General features: G+C 42.8%; 1 protein-coding gene and 1 long non-coding RNA gene across 2 annotated transcripts; both read right to left on the bottom strand.

Moving 5' to 3' along the window:
• Positions 1-7,509, bottom strand: LOC106563387 (uncharacterized). The gene is made up of 3 exons (XR_001319246.3): positions 7,238-7,509; positions 1,106-1,215; positions 1-858 (listed from the first exon to the last, which is right to left on the bottom strand). It is a non-coding gene; the product is annotated as an uncharacterized LOC106563387 (long non-coding RNA).
• A 1,501-nt stretch (positions 7,510-9,010) lies between these two features.
• Positions 9,011-14,989, bottom strand: LOC106563386 (transmembrane protein 88). The gene is made up of 3 exons (XM_014128893.3): positions 14,425-14,989; positions 9,998-10,383; positions 9,011-9,773 (listed from the first exon to the last, which is right to left on the bottom strand). The coding sequence occupies exons 2-3, from the start codon at positions 10,370-10,372 to the stop codon at positions 9,495-9,497; spliced, it is 654 nt and encodes a 217-aa protein (XP_013984368.1). The 5' UTR covers positions 10,373-10,383; positions 14,425-14,989; the 3' UTR covers positions 9,011-9,494.
• Between the last annotated feature and the right edge of the window lie 2,415 nt (positions 14,990-17,404).

Genomic DNA, 17,404 nt, shown 5'->3' with positions numbered 1-17,404 from the left:
TTCCATAATCAAACGGCAAAAACATTTATTTGCAGCTATCCAAAACTATTTAAAAAGTGACTGGTCACATTACTAGTTATGTAGCATTAGTCTTTTGTTGATTATTTCATAGCAACAATACAAATAGAATATAAAGTGTCAGTAATCAATGACAGTTATTACTACATTCATCGTATAGCTGTGTATTAGTTATGGCCAGTCTACAACACCAGTTTCTAGATGGGATTTTACAGAAAATGGACCATTACAAAACATACCCCAAAAAATATGCAAAACCATTAGGTGTATAGCAGACACACGTACACAACTTTGACCCTAGAACAATAAATAAAGTGACAAATGATAAAACGACAGGAAAACAAGAAGAATGCACTTCAAGGTAATAGCGTAAACAAAGTTTCTCAACCCCTATCTAAAAGTGTTTTCTCCCATCTGTCAAAGATGTTCTAATGGCTATCAGACAGTTCTCAGTAGTGCTTCTCAGCCTCCATCTTTAGTCAAGCACCTATCTTAAACCTTCAGCTGAACTAAGCTCCTCAAATACAAACAAGAACAGTTTTCTGACCATTTTATTTTTGACCATCATTTTAGTATTCTTCTGTCCAGACACAATCATTGAAGAACTGGGATACTGTCTGTTGTAAGACAAAGATGCTTCTGAGCAGACAGTCTTTGAGGGGTGTTTTTGCAGCAGGGGCTGGAGGTTGGGGGCTCAGTAGGTGGTGTCTATAACGTTGCCCTCCATCCGATGTCTGTAGGCCACTCTTGCCTTGTGGGAAAAGTAGACAACTCCTCCTCCAGCACCATCACTGGCATAGGTTGACGGGACAAACTGGGGCTCTGCCTCAATGGATGGAACTGGAAGGGAGGAGAGAGGACATCATTAAAAACCCATTAACTTTACATTAACACTGACATTAATCTATCTCGGTAAGTCACATTCCCATATTGTACTACTACGGATGTTGATGAACTGTCAAAGGGTTTTCAGTCCAATATTACATTCCAAGTAACATAGTGTTCCGCTTTTTGAAAATAGTGCCTCTGAAAAAATCTAAACAAACAAGCATCCCACTCCAGAAAAAACTGTAGCTGGTGTTCCTACCCTCTTTAGGGAGGCAGTCTCTGCCCTTGCCCTTGTCTTTACACCTCTTGTACCAGGGAAAACACTGGAGAACCTTCACACCCATTGGTGCAGCAGATAGAGGAGCCAGTCTGAAAAGAGAGAACAAGGATTATGTTATTTAAAAGGAGCATTAACACTAGGTACTCCATAACTCAGCAGGATTTGAACAAGAACTTGAACAATCATATTGCATTATGTGCTCTGTTTCTCACAAAATAAATGACGTGCCTTGTTCAGGGAATGTAAGAGCTACTCATCCCTCTTCTGAATTGCACCAGCAAAATTGAGTTATTATCCATTTCTAAAACTGACACACTCCAAACTTGCCCTAAATGTGTAATTGTGGTTTGGGTGTAGGACTATCATTTTTCTGTTTGAGAGAGAGAGAGAGAGAGACAGTAGCTAAAGGGTATTTTCTTCCTTGTCCTTAATGTTTGGGGACCCTGGAGGCAGTGAACCATTTAGATTATTACCTCCAGCTATGACAGATTATCAAATAGATGCATGATAAAAACAGGCACTTCATCAAAGGGTGCTTTTAAATTATGTAAGTTACATATTCACAATCAGTGACCCAAATCTCTGTCTGGGTTTGTGCTGGAGAGACAGGCCCATCTAACAGACATAATCTATCCAGTGCCTACTTATACAGTCTCATTCTACTTTTCTGTTTACATTATGCAACTATGTTGTGACAGCAAGAAGTCAATGTCACAGTGCAAATATCGAGTCTACGCATCTTCTTATGAAAGTTGATTTGCAATAGTAAAGTTAGTTTGTATCCTAAGCTTCAGGTCTGCTTAGGTCAGTGTTTCTGGTTATGGGGAACAGCAAAATGCCAGGACGCTTAACATGACTCTAGGGAATTGTGAGAACAAACCAACAAGCTGATCTAATCATAGATCTGTCTCCTTTACAGTATAGGACTTCTATGTCACCTGCTAGGTAAAAGGGAACCCCAGACATGGTAAGCCCAGTCATGGTAAGCCCAGACATGGTGAGCCCAGACATGGTGAGCCCAGACATGGTGAGCCCAGTCATGGTGACCCCAGTCATGGTAACCCCAGTCATGGTAACCCATACATGGTAACCCCAGTCATGGTAACCCCAGTCATGGTAAGCCCAGTCATGGTGACCCATACATGGTAACCCCAGTCATGGTAACCCCAGTCATGGTAACCCCAGTCATGGTGAGCCCAGACATGGTGACCCCAGTCATGGTGAGCCCAGTCATGGTGACCCATACATGGTAACCCCAGTCATGGTGACCCATACATGGTAACCCCAGTCATGGTAACCCCAGTACATGGTAACCCCAGACATGGTGACCCATACATGGTAACCCCAGTCATGGTGACCCATACATGGTAACCCCAGTCATGGTAACCCCAGTCATGTTAAGCCCAGACATGGTGACCCATACATGGTAACCCCAGACATGGTGACCCATACATGGTAACCCCAGTCATGGTGACCCATACATGGTAACCCCAGTCATGGTGACCCATACATGCCCAACTAAGCTGTTATTGCGTGTGTAAAAAAGGCTGTCCTGCTCCTCTCCTCGCTACCTAACTTCCCCTCACAGTCCCTTCAGTTTCCCTTAAGTCCCGTTAGTTTGGCTGCTCAGTCTACCTAAGATATCACTTGCCCATCATAGGCCTGCAATTCCCAACCAATCAGAGTGCTTGGAAATGCGCATCTGGACTCCGCACCCGCCCACTCAGTGTTGTTGTCATCAGAAGGGAGAAGACCCATGTTTCTGAGGACTTTTTGTTGTTCACAGTAAGACAAATGTCTGAATGTTGTGCGTGCATCGAAATGTAAGTTGCAGGGAGTTATTGGGGGTTTTACATGCTGTGTAATAGTAGGTAATTACCACTAATTACTTACTGTTACTTTGATAGCTTTTAGACATATGTTCTACAGTATGGCTGTTACTATTCTTTAATGTCAGAGTTGCCAATACTACTTTGCCTATTGTTTATCGTATGTAGTATTATTCCGTACTATTAGTGCTATTGCATTGGTTGCACAAGTATTTTTGCAGAAGTGGTTTAATTGTTGTATTGGTAAACAGTCTTTTGCATGCACACGCAACCACGTTTTCCATAGTGGCCTTTATTAAGGTGTTTTATTGCGTTGCCATGGGTGAGCTTCTAGAGTCCTCTTAGACAGTTCTTGGAGCTCGCTCATGCGCAGAATCATTTAGGACCCTGTGGCACCAGGGCAGACCTGATAAGGTTGCAGATTCGAACACAAGGCTGGAGAGAGAGAGTGCCATAAATTTTGACCCTTTGTCAATCCAAATAATTGGTTTCGCTCTCTCCAAGAGAGGACTGTTTAAGTTTATGCTTATATTGATGCTGTGTTTATGGCCCTTTATAGACATGTTATAAGTATAATCCCATTTGCCATTTATTCATGTACATACAGTGCCTTCAGAAAGTATTCAGACCCCTTGACTTTTTCCACATTTTGTTGTTACAGCCTTATTCTAAAATGGATTAAATAGTTTTTTCCCTCATAAATCTACACACAATACCCCATAATGGCAAAGCAAACACATTTTTTTTGAAATTCCTGCTAATCTATAATAATAATTAAAAAAATGAAATATCACATTTACATAAGTATTGAGACCCTTTACTCAGTACTTTGTTGAAGCACCTTTGGCAGCGATTACAGCCTCGAGTCGTCTTGGGTATGACGCTACAAGCTTGGCACACCTGTATTTGGGGAGTTTCTCCCATTCTTCTCTGCAGATCCTCTCAAGCTCTGTCAGGTTAGATGGGGAACGTTGCTATTTTCAGGTCTCTCCAGAGATGTTAGAACGTCCGGGCTCTGGCTGGGCCACTCAAGGATATTCAGAGATTTGTCCCGAAGCCACTCCTGCATTGTCTAGGTTGTGTGCTTAGGGTCGTTGTCCTGTTGGAAGGTGAACTTTCGTCACCAGTCTGAGGTCCTGAGCGCTATGGAGCAGGTTTTCATCAAGGATCTCTCTGTACTTTGCTCTGTTCATCTTTGCGTCAATCCTGACTAGTCTCCCAGTCCCTGCCGCTGAAAAACATCCCCACAGCATGATGCTGCCACCACCATGCTTCACTGTAGGGATGGTGCCAGGTTTCCTCCAGACGTGACGCTTGGCATTCAGGCCAAAGAGTTCAATCTTGGTTTCATCAGAGCAGAGAATCTTGTTTCTCACGGTCTGAGAGTCTTTAGGTGCCTTTTGGCAAACTCCAAGTGTCATGTGTCTTTTACAGAGGAGTGGCTTCCGTCTGGCCACTCTACCATAAAGGCCTGATTGGCAGAGTGCTGCAGAGATGGTTGTCTTTCTGGAATGTTATCCTATCTCCACAGAGGAACTCTAGAGCTCTGTCAGAGTGACCATCGGGTTCTTGGTCACCTCCCTGACCAAAGCCCTTCTCCCCTGATTGCTCAGTTTGGCCGGGCGGCCAGATCTAGGAAGAGTCTCGGTGGCTCCAAACTTTTTCCATTTAAGAATGATGGAGGCTACTTGTTCTTGGGGACCTTCAATGCTGCAGACATTTTTTTGTACCCTTCCGAAACAGGATTGTGTCAAGGCACCAATCTGGGGAGCTCTACAGACATTTGTGTGCCTTTCCAAATCATGTCCAATCAATTGAATTTACCACAGGTGGAGTCCAATCAAGTCGTGGAAACATCTCAAGGATGATCAATGGAAACAGGATGCACCGGAGCTCAATTTCGAGTCTCATAGCAAAGAGTCTGAATACATATGTAAGTAAGGTATTTCATTTTTTTTTTTTTTTTAATCAATTTGCAAAAATGTCTAAAAACCTGTTTTCGCTTTGTCATTACAGGATATTGTGTGTTGATTGCTGAGGATTAAAAAAAAATGTAATCCATTTTAGAATAAGGCTATAAGGTAACAAAATGTGGAAAAAGTCAAGGGGTCGGAATACTTTCCGAAGGCACTAATATGCGTATTGCATAGTTATAACCCTTAAATAATACTGTTTACATGTGTGCATATCTTTGTCTTATAGAACCACAACAACAAGATTCCAAGTAATTCACATTACCAGAATCATATAAAGAACTTCAAAGGAAACTGCTGTGTCTGTGAGTGGTGGTGACTATCAAGAGTACAGTGATGGGCCTCAACATCATGTTCTAACTGGACAGCACTATAGAGGACAGAACCAAACCAATCAGTTATACAGTGGCTTCCAAAAGTATTCACCCCCTTGGCATTTTTCCTATTTTGTTGCCTTACAACCTGGAATTAAAATAGATTTTTGGGGGGGTTTGTATCATTTGATTTACACAACATGCCTACCACTTTGAAGATGCAAAATACTTTTTATTGTGAAACAAGCAAGAAATAAGACAAAAAAACAGAACTTGAGCGTGCATAACTATTCATCCCCACAAAGTCAATACGTTGTTGAGCCACCTTTTGCAGCAACTACAGCTGCAAGTCTCTTGGGGTATGTCTCTATAAGCTTGGCACATCTAGCCACTGGGATTTTTCCCATTCTTCAAGGCAAAACTGCTCCAGCTCATTCAAGTTGGATGGGTTCCACTGGTGTACAGCAATCTTTAAGTCATCCCACAGATTCTCAATTGGATTGAAGTCTGGGCTTTGACTAGGCCATTCCAAGACATTTAAATGTTTCCCCTTAAACCACTCGAGTGATGCTTTAGCAGTATGCTTATGATCATTGTCCTGCTGGAAGTTGAACCTCCATCCCAGTCTCAAATCTCTGGAAGATTGAAACAGGTTTCCCTCAAAAATGTCCCTGTATTTAGCGCCATTCATCATTCCTTCAATTCTGACCAGTTTCCCAGTCCCTGCCAATGAAAAACATCCCCACAGCATGATGCTGCCACCACCATGCTTGACAGTGGGGATGGTGGTGTTCCGTGGGTGATGAGAGGTGTTGGGTTTATGCCAGACATAGCGTTTTCCTTGATGGCAAAAAAGCTCAATTTTAGTCTCATCTGACCAAAGTACCTTCTTCCATATGTTTGGGGAGTCTCCCACATGCCTTTTGGAGAACAACATACATGTTTGATTATTTGTTTCTTTAAGCAATGGCTTTTTTCTGGACACTCTTCCGTAAAGCTCAGCTCTGTGGAGTGTATGGCTTAAAGTGGTCCTATGGACAGATACTCCAATCTCCACTGTGGAGCTTTGCAGCTCCTTCAGGGTTATCTTTGGTCTCTTTGTTGCCTCTCTGGTTAATGCCCTCCTTGCCTGGTCTGTGAGTTTTTGTGGGCAGCCCTCACTTGGCAGGTCTGCTGTGGTGCCATATTCGTTAAATTTTTTTAATAATGGATTTAATGGTGCTCCGTGGGATGTTCAAAGTTTCTGATATTTTTTTATAACCCAACCCTGATCTGTACTTCTCCACAACTTTGTCCCTGACCTGTTTGGAGAGCTCCTTGGTCTTCATGGTGCTGCTTGCTTGGTGGTGCCCGTTGCTTAGTAGTGTTGCAGACTCTGGGGCCTTTCAGAACAGATATATATATATATAACTGAGATCATGTGACAGATCATATGACACTTAGATTGCACATAAGTGGACTTTATTTAACTAATTATGTAACTTATGAAGGTAATTGGTTGCATCAGATCTTATTACATGAATTACATGAAATCCCCCAAAAATCCATTCAAATTGCAGGTTGAAAAGCAACAAAATAGGAAAAACGCCAAGGGAGATGAATACTTTTGCAAGGCACTGTAAGTATATAGCGGGTGAGGGCATTCACAGCCAACAGTTCAGACGGGTGAGGGCAAACGAGCCAACAGTTTTTACGTGGTCCTTTTAGCCGGATTTAGTGACCAACAGGGTTTTACATGGTCCTTAATTTCTCCGGATTTAGCGACCAATAGTTTTTACAGCGTGTGTGTTTTCCTACATCCATTTCAGCTTGTGCCCTCAATTCTGACACACTTTTGGCCTAATGAGGCTACAAAGTGGGTTCCATATCAACGACTTCACATAGGCCAATCAATACAAAAGGTTATAACAACAAAATACTAAATGTGAAAACTAAATATTGAAAACGCCATGGACGTCTTGGTGCTATTGAATAGTAAAAGTGCTTTTAACTCACCTGGAAATCCAAGATCAAAACGGCATGAATTTATATTGTAGTGAGTTTGTTTCCTTGGAATTCTCCTAGAAATTGTATAATTTGCTTCCGGTTTGATGTCTCGAGGCAGTCAGAGCTCATTCCCCTGACAAATGATGGTGTATATGCAACCTGCCTTGTAGCGCGTCTGTCACTCTCCCTTTGATACAACAAGAGCATGGAAATTTTCCACTGCCGACTCCGCGTCTTTAAATAGCTAATCCTTCAGTGTGTGGCTACAACACAAAACATGCCTCCCTTGCCCTCTGACCCCGCCCCTGCATTTACTGTATGCGTGTGTTGGCAACTTGGCATGGAAGTTAATAGATTTCCAGTGAATTGTTGCTATGTTCCCTTACAGTGTTGGGGTATGGAAAGCCGTTTTAACATATATTCATTGAATATTTGATATCAATAAAAAAAAGTTTTATACCAATACTTGCATTTTTTATATCAATAATTTGAAGTGTTGATACTTTACCCATATTTTATTTTATTTTATTTGAGCAAAAAAGTAGTGTGTAGTTCCAGTAGTCCTAGTTAGCTACACCACTACATGGCAAACATGTAATTCACTACTGAAAACACTACCAAGATTTTAGTTTAGTTCTACTACCAACAACAAGCTACTGCAAAATGTAGTTAAAAATGTAAATACATGTATTTCACTACTCCCCAACACTGTTCCCTTATTAACTGTTAAACAAGGACATGGTGATCCAATTGGTAAGGGAGGCAATGTTAGTCAGTCAAGATTATGTGTTTACCCACACTATGTAAAACATTTTATTATGCATCTTGTACCTCCACATGGTAAAATATTACATGAATTGCTTTTATTAAAGGTTGTGTATGCTATTATTATCCTGTCAACCATCAACACAAGGGGACATTAGAGGTAACCAACGCAATAGCCAACCATAGTTGATCATGATTGAAACATGGCCTTACCTAATCTGACACCCAGTCCAACCTAATTTGACTGATGGGCAGAACACTGATTTTTGGTGACCTTGAGCAGTGACCTTTCAGTAGCGTAAATATTTGTTTTGATTTTCAAACAGCTGACTTAGAGCACAACAGCGGGCAGGGAGAAAGTAAGTTGTTTTGTAGTTTATATGAAACTGACATTGCTTTTAATTAAAAAAAATATATATATTTTTTTTATTTTCCATTCAATACTATTCTATTGCTATAATGGGCAGTTAGGATGCCTGGAATATATTCAAAGTATTCACAATTACATTACAACACCTGCTTATTCACAGGTCATGACTATAAACATGACAGAAGTAGATTGTTTTACCCTACTTTAAATGTTTTAATTAGCAAGTTACTCATGTATTTATTACTTTATGACAACTGTTTTTGTTATCCACAAAATAGAATTATAGGTTGTCAACAGTTTTCTACGAATGTCATCATTCTATTCAAGCCAGACAAGTGAATACAAGCAAACCCTTCCAGTTACTGAGGGAAGTTATGCTATAAAAGCGTTTTGATTCTGTGTAACATATTTCTATGATGTACTTACTTGGAATTAATATGTCATTAAAACTTTGATTAAAGAGTCAACATTTGACAGCTGCCATATGGCATCAGAGAGATAGTAGCCATGGTAACCCACAGGTTTGTGAGGTGATGTAATGGTAGTTGGAATCTCGTGCTCCACTAGAGGGAGATGTTGTCATTTCATGCCAGACAGAAACTGATTCACTTGTAGTTATTTCTATAAGAAAAACACCTTTTCTGATATAATGGAAATATTTTATTCTAAACAAACATAATTTAATAATAGTACAGGATAATTCAACATAAGAAACAAACATAATAACAAATAATTGCAGTGTAGTTACAGTGGTATTTGATAGTACTTCATGTAGCATACTTATGTTTTTACAGCTTCAACTTTGCTCTCTGCAATCTACAAACCAGTGTATTGGAAGATCCACCTCCACACCACCCCCACCCCAAGACTCATAGGCATATTATAACTGTGTCCATAAACATCATCTCCACAAATCCACACTTCAACTTTCCCTACTACCCTCATGCCCTGTTTTCTCCCTTCCTTCACATTCCTTCCCTCCCTGCTCAAGGTAGAAGTTGCCTCTATCTACAGATCTAGGATCAGATTACTTGACCCCCAATCCTAACCTTAACCTTAAGAGGGAAGAAAATATTATCTGACCCTGCATCAGTGGTTAGGGTCAAGGTTAGGGTCAACATATCCCTCCCCTCACACCCACACACTGCCTTTGCCCTCCCCCTCTGAGCCCCCCTGCTGGCCACAGCAGCCTCCTCCACGTTGGCGCGAGGCAGGCAGGTTCTTGTAGACGGCCCTGCTGTAGGGGATGAAACAGATGCCCAGTTGGAGGTGGTGGGCCAGGCGGCAGTAGGCAGCCAGAGCCAGGACCAGGAGGGGGGTGACCAGGATGAAGCCCACCACCAGCAGGGCCACACAGCCACCGTCATCCAGCAGGTCTGAACAGTACAGGGACGTGCCATTGGGTTGTACCTGGGGACGACAGGGAGGAGAGGGAGGAGAAATGGTTAATGGTGTGAAACCATCACAAACACACACACACACACACATACATATTAAAACTACTCATCATGTGTCACACAGCAATGCTCAGGTCAGGACTCATGCTCTCTCTCCCTGTATGTCTCTGACTCTCCCCTCTCTTTCTCTATCTCTTTCTGACACACACAGACTTTCTTCCTGGATGGCAGTCTTACCGTAGAGTGACATAGGAAGCCAAACACGACCATGACCAGCGCTGGGGTCATGATGGTGCCGAACACAATACTGACCAGCGTACTGTTGACCAGCGCGATGATCAGGTTCTGAGCTGTCACCAGTATTGAGCACGCCCAGCAGTCCAGAGAGCCTCTCAGCTCCAGAGGGGCGTCCGTAGCCCCCGCCACGCTGGCCGCTACTGAGTACGGGGGTGGCACCACCACCCCTGACCCCCCTGTGGGCGACCCTGGCACAGAGGTCACAGAGCCTGTGTGCTGGAGGTGGAATTGCAGTGAAGACAGAGGTTCCCCATTGTTAATGTGATGCAGCTGGGTGATGCCATTCTCCAGGGTCCGGTTCCTCGGCAGACTCATCCTCCCTAGGCCTTCGGGAAACAAAATGATTAGTGTTATTAATTCAGTAATTTATGTGTCTGTTATACAATTTCATAATCATCATTACTAGTGGTAGTGCAGTTAATTATGGGCTGCTCTTCTGCTAGGGAGCCTTATAGTGCTTGCAGTTACAGTGCCTTCAGAAAGTACTCACACCCCTTGACTTTTTCCACATTTTGTTGTTTTACGAAGTGGGATTCAAATAGATTTAATTGTCATCTTTTGTCAATGATCTACAGAAAATACTCTAATGTCAGTGGAAAACATTTTTAACATTTGTATAAAAAAATATATGAAAATAAAACATTAATATGTCTTGATTAGATAAGTATTCAACCCCCTGAGTCAATACATGTTAGAATCACCTTTGGCAGCGATTACAGCTGTGAGTCTTTCTGGGTAAGTCTCTAAGAGCTTTGTACACCTGTATTGTACAGTATTTGCACATTATTAAAACAATTTAAGCATACCTATAACATGATGCAGCCACCACCATGTTTGAAAATGTGAAAAGTGGTACTCAGTGATGTGTAATGTTTAGGTCAAATCCAACACAACGCTTTGCATTCAGGGCATAAAGTTATTTTCTTTGCCACATTTTTTTGCAGTTTTACTTTAGTGCCTTATTGCAAACAGGATGCATGTTTTATTCTGTACAGGCTTCCTTCTTTTCACTCTGTCAATTAGGTTAGTATTGTGGAGTAACTACAATGTTGTTGATCCATCCTCAATTTTTTCCTATCACAGCCATTAAACTCTGCAACTGTTTTAAAGTCAACATTGACGTCATGGTGAAATCCTTGAGAGGTTTCCATCCTCTCCAGCAACTGAGTTAGGAAGGCCACCTGTATCTTTGTAGTGACTGGGTGTATTGATACACCATCCAAAGTTTAATTAATAACTTCATCATGCTCAAACGGATATTCAATGTCTGCTTTTTTTAACCCATCTACCAATAGGTGCCCTTCTTTGTGAGGCATTGGAAAACCTCCCTGGTCTTTGTGGTTGAATCTGTGTTTGAAATTCACTGTTCAACTGAGGGACCTTACAGATTATTATATGTGTGGGGTACAGAGATGTACATTCAAAAATCAGGTTAAACACTATTATTGCACACAGAGTGAGTCCATGCAACTTTGTATATGACTTGTTAAGCACATTTTTACTCCTGAACTTAGTTAGGCTTGCCATAACAAAGGGGATGAATACTTATTGACTCAAGACATTTCAGCTTTACATTTTTAATTAATTTGTAAAAATGTTTAAAAACACAATTCCACTTTGACATTATGGGGTATTGTGTGTAGGCCAGCGACACAACATCTCAATTTAATCCATTTTAAATTCAGGCTGTAACACAACAAAATGTGGAAAAAGTCAAAGGGTATGAATAATTTCTGAAGGCACTGTACAGTCGTGGCAACATTTTTGAGAATGACACAAATATAAATTTTCACAAAGGCTGCTGCCTCAGTTTGTATGATGAAAATTTGCATATACTCCAGAATGTTATGAAGAGTGATCAGATGAATTGCAATTAATTGCAAAGTCCCTCTTTGCCATGCAAATGAACTGAATCCCCCAAAAAACATTTCCACTGCGTTTCAGCCCTGCCACATAAGGACCAGCAGACATCATGTCAGTGATTCTCTCGTTAACACAGGTGTGAGTGTTGACGAGGACAAGGCTGGAGATCACGCTGATTGAGTTCGAATAACAGACTGGAAGCTTCAAAAGGAGGGTGGTGCTTGGAATCATTGTTCTTCCTCTGTCAATCATGGTTACCTGCAAGGAAACACGTGCCGTCATCATTGCTTTGCACAAAAAGGGCTTCACAGGCAAGGATATTGCTGCCAGTAAGATTGCACCTAAATCTACCATTTATCAGATCATCAAGAACTTCAAGGAGAGTGGTTCAATTGTTGTGAAGAAGGCTTCAGGGTGCCCAAGAAAGTCCAGCAAGCGCCAGGACCGTCTCCTAAAGTTGATTCAGCTGCGGGATCGGGGCACCCCCAGTACAGAGCTTGCTCAGGAATGGCAGCATTCCTGCACGCACAGTGAGGCGAAGACTTTTGGAGGATGGCCTGATGTCAAGAAGGGCAGCAAAGAAGAAACTTCTCTCCAGGAAAAACATCAGGGACAGACTGATATTCTGCAAAAGGTACAGGGATTGGACTGCTGAGGACTGGGGTAAAGTCATTTTCTCTGATGAATCCCCTTTGCGATTGTTTAGGGCATCCGGAAAAAAGCTTGTCCGGAGAAGACAAGGTGAGCTCTACCATCAGTCCTGTGTCATGCCAACAGTAAAGCATCCTGAGACCATTCATGTGTGGGGTTGCTTCTCAGCCAAGGGAGTGGGCTCACTCACAATTTTGCCTAAGAACACAGCCATGAATAAAGAATGGTACCAACACATCCTTCGAGAGCAACTTCTCCCAACCATCCAGGAACAGTTTGGTGACGAACAATGCCTTTCCAGAATGATGGAGCACCTTGACAACTAAGTGGCTCGGGGAACAAAACATTGATATTTTGGGTTCATGGCCAGGAAACTCCCCAGACCTTAATCCCATTGAGAACTTGTGGTCAATCCTCAAGAGGCGGGTGGACAAACAAAAACCCACAAATTCTGACAAACTCCAAGCATTGATTATGCAAGAATGGACTGCTATCAGTCAGGATGTGGCCCAGAAGTTAATTGACAGCATGCCAGGGAGGATTGCAAAGGTCTTGAAAAAGAAGGGTCCACACTGCAAATATTGACTCTTTGCATCAACTTCATGTAATTGTTAGTAAAAGCCTTTGACACTTATGAAATTCTTGTAATTATACTTCAGTATTCCATAGTAACATCTGACAAAAATATCTAAAGACACTGATGCAGCAAACTTTGTGAAAATTAATATTTGTGTCATTGTCAAAACCTTTGGCCACGACTGTAGATAGATGGGGAGCCTGATAATGGATCCCCTTTGCACACAGGAATCTGTTTGGCATGCCCCTATTTCAATAATAGATTGAAAAAAAGCCTCGGGATGTCATTGCATTAAAGTGAGGGTAGCTAAGTTTCCTAAAGTACAGTGGTGAGAGGTGCAGAAAGTAAACACAGATAACTACACAACTCTGGGCGGGAGGAAATGGACTTCCCTTGGCCCCACCCCGTCTCCTGGATGACTACAGACCCAGAACAATGAGGCCCCCCCACCCCACCCCACCCTCTTCAAAACCTTCTTCTAAGAAACCTTCTTCCACTAATTTTAAACGTCAACAACCTTTTGTTGATTGGATTTTAACTGAAAACTGATCATTGTAATGGGTTATTTCATTTATTTCACCAAACTTTCATCAATGTTCAGTTGACTTTAGCAGTGGGGTGGGACCTCAGGCACAATGTGTCATGGTCACATGTCCTCAGATGACATCTGATACTATAACTGTTGGTATTAAGAGGAAGGTAGCATGTGCAGGTATAACCTCTCATAGAACATCATGGGAAAAAGGGTTCATGGGTTGAAATAGTTACTTTTCCATTCAGTCTTCATATGAACCAAGCAAAGATGCGGGTGGATTAAAAACCTTCCAATAAAGGACTTTTAATTTTTTTTATTTAACTAGGCAAGCAGTTAACAACAAATTCTTATTAAGAATGATGGCCTACCCCGGCCAAACCCTAACTCAGACAACACTGGGCCAATTGTGCGCCGCCCTATGGGACTCCCAATCACAACCGGTTGTGATACAGCCTGGAATTGAACCGGGGTCTATAGTGACGCCTCTAGCACTGAGGTGCAGTGCCTTAGACTGCTGCGCCACTCAGGAGCCCAAAAGATTATTAAACAATCTTGGTAATACAATACAAAATGCAAAATTTCTCATCACACTCAAACTTCAATTGAACATGCTCTAGAAGCATAAACCCTATGAGCTGGAAAAAAGTTGACTATGATCTTTGTTAGGATGTTTAGTTTGAGTTTCCATGTCCCTCCATCCCTGGACAGCCATAACGATTACAATGAGATGTGTTTACTCACTGTGTGATTGGTGGAGCAGTTCTGAGGATTTGTCTCTCTGTCTCTCGCCTCTCACAGTAGCAGTAAGAGAAGATGTGAATACACTCTATTCTTTAACCTGTCTTCCTTCTCTGAGAATGCGCGTTGAGAGAAGAAGAGGTAGGTCTCCACTACATGAACACCCAGATCCTGAGGTCAGACTGATGACATTGACCAGGTGGAGGTTTATACCCCGATGATGAGAGTTTAGACCTTTGTCATTCTCTGATATATCTTGGTGTTTCTGAAACTCCAGGTATTCAGCAGATGCTTTGTGTCTGCAAAGGTCTCAATCGGTGTCACTCTCTTGCCCCTTTGCTTTGTGTTAAATTCTACGCTCTGCACAGTTAAGGCAAATATTGCTTTTCTGCTTGGCTCTGGCTCTTCCTTTCCTGCTGTGCTGTTTCCTCACTTTCATTCCAGTTTGGTTAGTCACTGAGTCTCCCCTCTGTCTCCTGTCTGTCTCCTGTCTGTCTCCTCTCTGCTGGTTACGTGTCTGTGGGCTGCTGTGGTGCTGGTGGGTACAGATAGGCAGCTGGGGAGTGTTAGACGTTGGTGATGGCATTTGGAAAGGGCGGAGGCACAGGAGGGATTGCACTGATAACCCTTGGACCCAGTGGGGAGCGAGGGGGTAGGGAGGGGAGGGAAGGGGGGAGCGAGGGGGTAGGGAGGAGAAGAAAGGGAAGGGAGGAGAGAGGGGGAGAAAGTGTTTATCTGAATAGATAAGGAGATGGGTGAGAGTTGCCAAAACTCTTGCAGTCACTACAACCACTAACCACTACCTTCTGCTGCAGTTACTACAACCACTACCTCCTGCTGCAGTTATTACAACCACAACCTCCTGCTGCAGTTACTACAACCGCTAACCACAACCTTCTGCTGCAGTCACTACAACTACTAACTACTACCTTCTGCTGCAGTTACTACAACCACAACCTTCTGCTGCAGTCACTACAACTACTAACTACTACCTTCTGCTGCAGTTACTACAACCACTACCTTCTGCTGCAGTTACTACAACCACTAACCACAACCTCCTGCTGCAGTTACTACAACCGCTAACCACAACCTTCTGCTGCAGTCACTAGAACTACTAACTACTACCTTCTGCTGCAGTTACTACAACCACTACCTTCTGCTGCAGTTACTACAACCACTAACCACTACCTTCTGCTGCAGTCACTACAACCACTAACCAATACCTTCTGCTGCAGTCACTACAACCACTAACCAATACCTTCTGCTGCAGTTACTACAACCACTACCTCCTGCTGCAGTTACTACAACCACTAACTAATACCTTCTGCTGCAGTCACTACAACCACTAGCAACTACCATCTGCTGCAGTCACTACAACCACTACCTCCTGCTGCAGTTACTACAACCACTAACCACTACCTTCTGCTGCAGTTACTACAACCACTACCTTCTGCTGCAGTTACTACAACCACTACCTCCTGCTGCAGTTACTACAACCACTAACCACTACCTTCTGCTGCAGTTACTACAACCACTACCTCCTGCTGCAGTTACTACAACCAATAACCACAACCTTCTGCTGCAGTTACTACAACCACTAACCAATACCTTCTGCTGCAGTTACTACAACCACTAACCAATACCTTCTGCTGCAGTTACTACAACCACTACCTCCTGCTGCAGTTACTATAACCACTACCTCCTGCTGCAGTTACTACAACTACTACCTCCTGCTGCAATTACTACAACCACTAACCACTACCTTCTGCTGCAGTCACTACAACCACTACCTTCTGCTGCAATTACTACAACCACTAACCACTACCTTCTGCTGCAGTCACTACAACCACTACCTTCTGCTGCAGTTACTACAACCACTACCTTCTGCTGCAGTCACTACAACCACTAGCTACTACCTTCTGCTGCAGTCACTACAACCACTACCTTCTGCTGCAGTCACTACAACCACTCACCACTACCTTCTGCTGCAGTCACTACAACCACTAACCAACACCTTCTGCTGCAGTCACTACAACCACTAACCAATACCTTCTGCTGCAGTCACTACAACCACTAACCACTACCTTCTGCTGCAGTTACTACAACCACTACCTCCTGTTACAGTTACTACAACCACTCACCACTACCTTCTGCTGCAGTTACTACAACCACTAACCAATACCTTCTGCTGCAGTCACTACAACCACTACCTCCTGCTGCAGTTACTACAACCACTAACCAATACCTTCTGCTGCAGTTACTACAACCACTAACCACTACCTTCTGCTGCAGTCACTACAACCACTCACCACTACCTTCTGCTGTAGTCACTACAACCACTCACCACTACCTTCTGCTGCAGTCACTACAACCACTAACCACTACCCTTTGTTGTAGTCACTACAACCAATAACCACAACCTTCTGCTGTAGTCACTACAACCACTACCTTCTGCTGTAGTCACTACAACCACTCACCACTACCTTCTGCTGCAGTTACTGCAACCGCTAACCACTACATTCTGCCGCAGTCACTACAACCACTAACCACTACCTTCTGCTGCAGTTACTACAACCACTACCTCCTGCTGTAGTCACTACAACCACTAGCCACTACCTTCTGCTGCAGTTACTACAACCGCTAACCACAACCTTCTGCTGCAGTCATTACAACCACTAACCACTACCTTCTGCTGCAGTCACTACAACCACTACCTCCTGCTGCAGTTACTACAACCACTAGCTACTACCTTCTGCAGCAGTTACTACAACCACTAGCTACTACCTTCTGCTGCAGTTACTACAACCACTAGCTACTACCTTCTGCTGCAGTTACTACAACCACTACCTCCTGCTGCAGTTACTACAACCACTAACCACAACCTTCTGCTGCAGTTACTACAACCACTAGCTACTACTAATGTAAGCATTTCAAAGAATGTATTTGTAATATAGTGAGATGGTAATAAGATGGAAAGAGAAAA

This window comes from Salmo salar, chromosome 11 (genome assembly GCF_965601325.2).
Source record: "Salmo salar chromosome 11, fSalSal1, whole genome shotgun sequence".
In the NCBI taxonomy this organism is placed as follows: Eukaryota; Metazoa; Chordata; class Actinopteri; order Salmoniformes; family Salmonidae; genus Salmo; species Salmo salar.
Note: the sequence above shows the minus strand (reverse complement) of the source record. Positions and strands in the feature narration are given on the sequence as shown.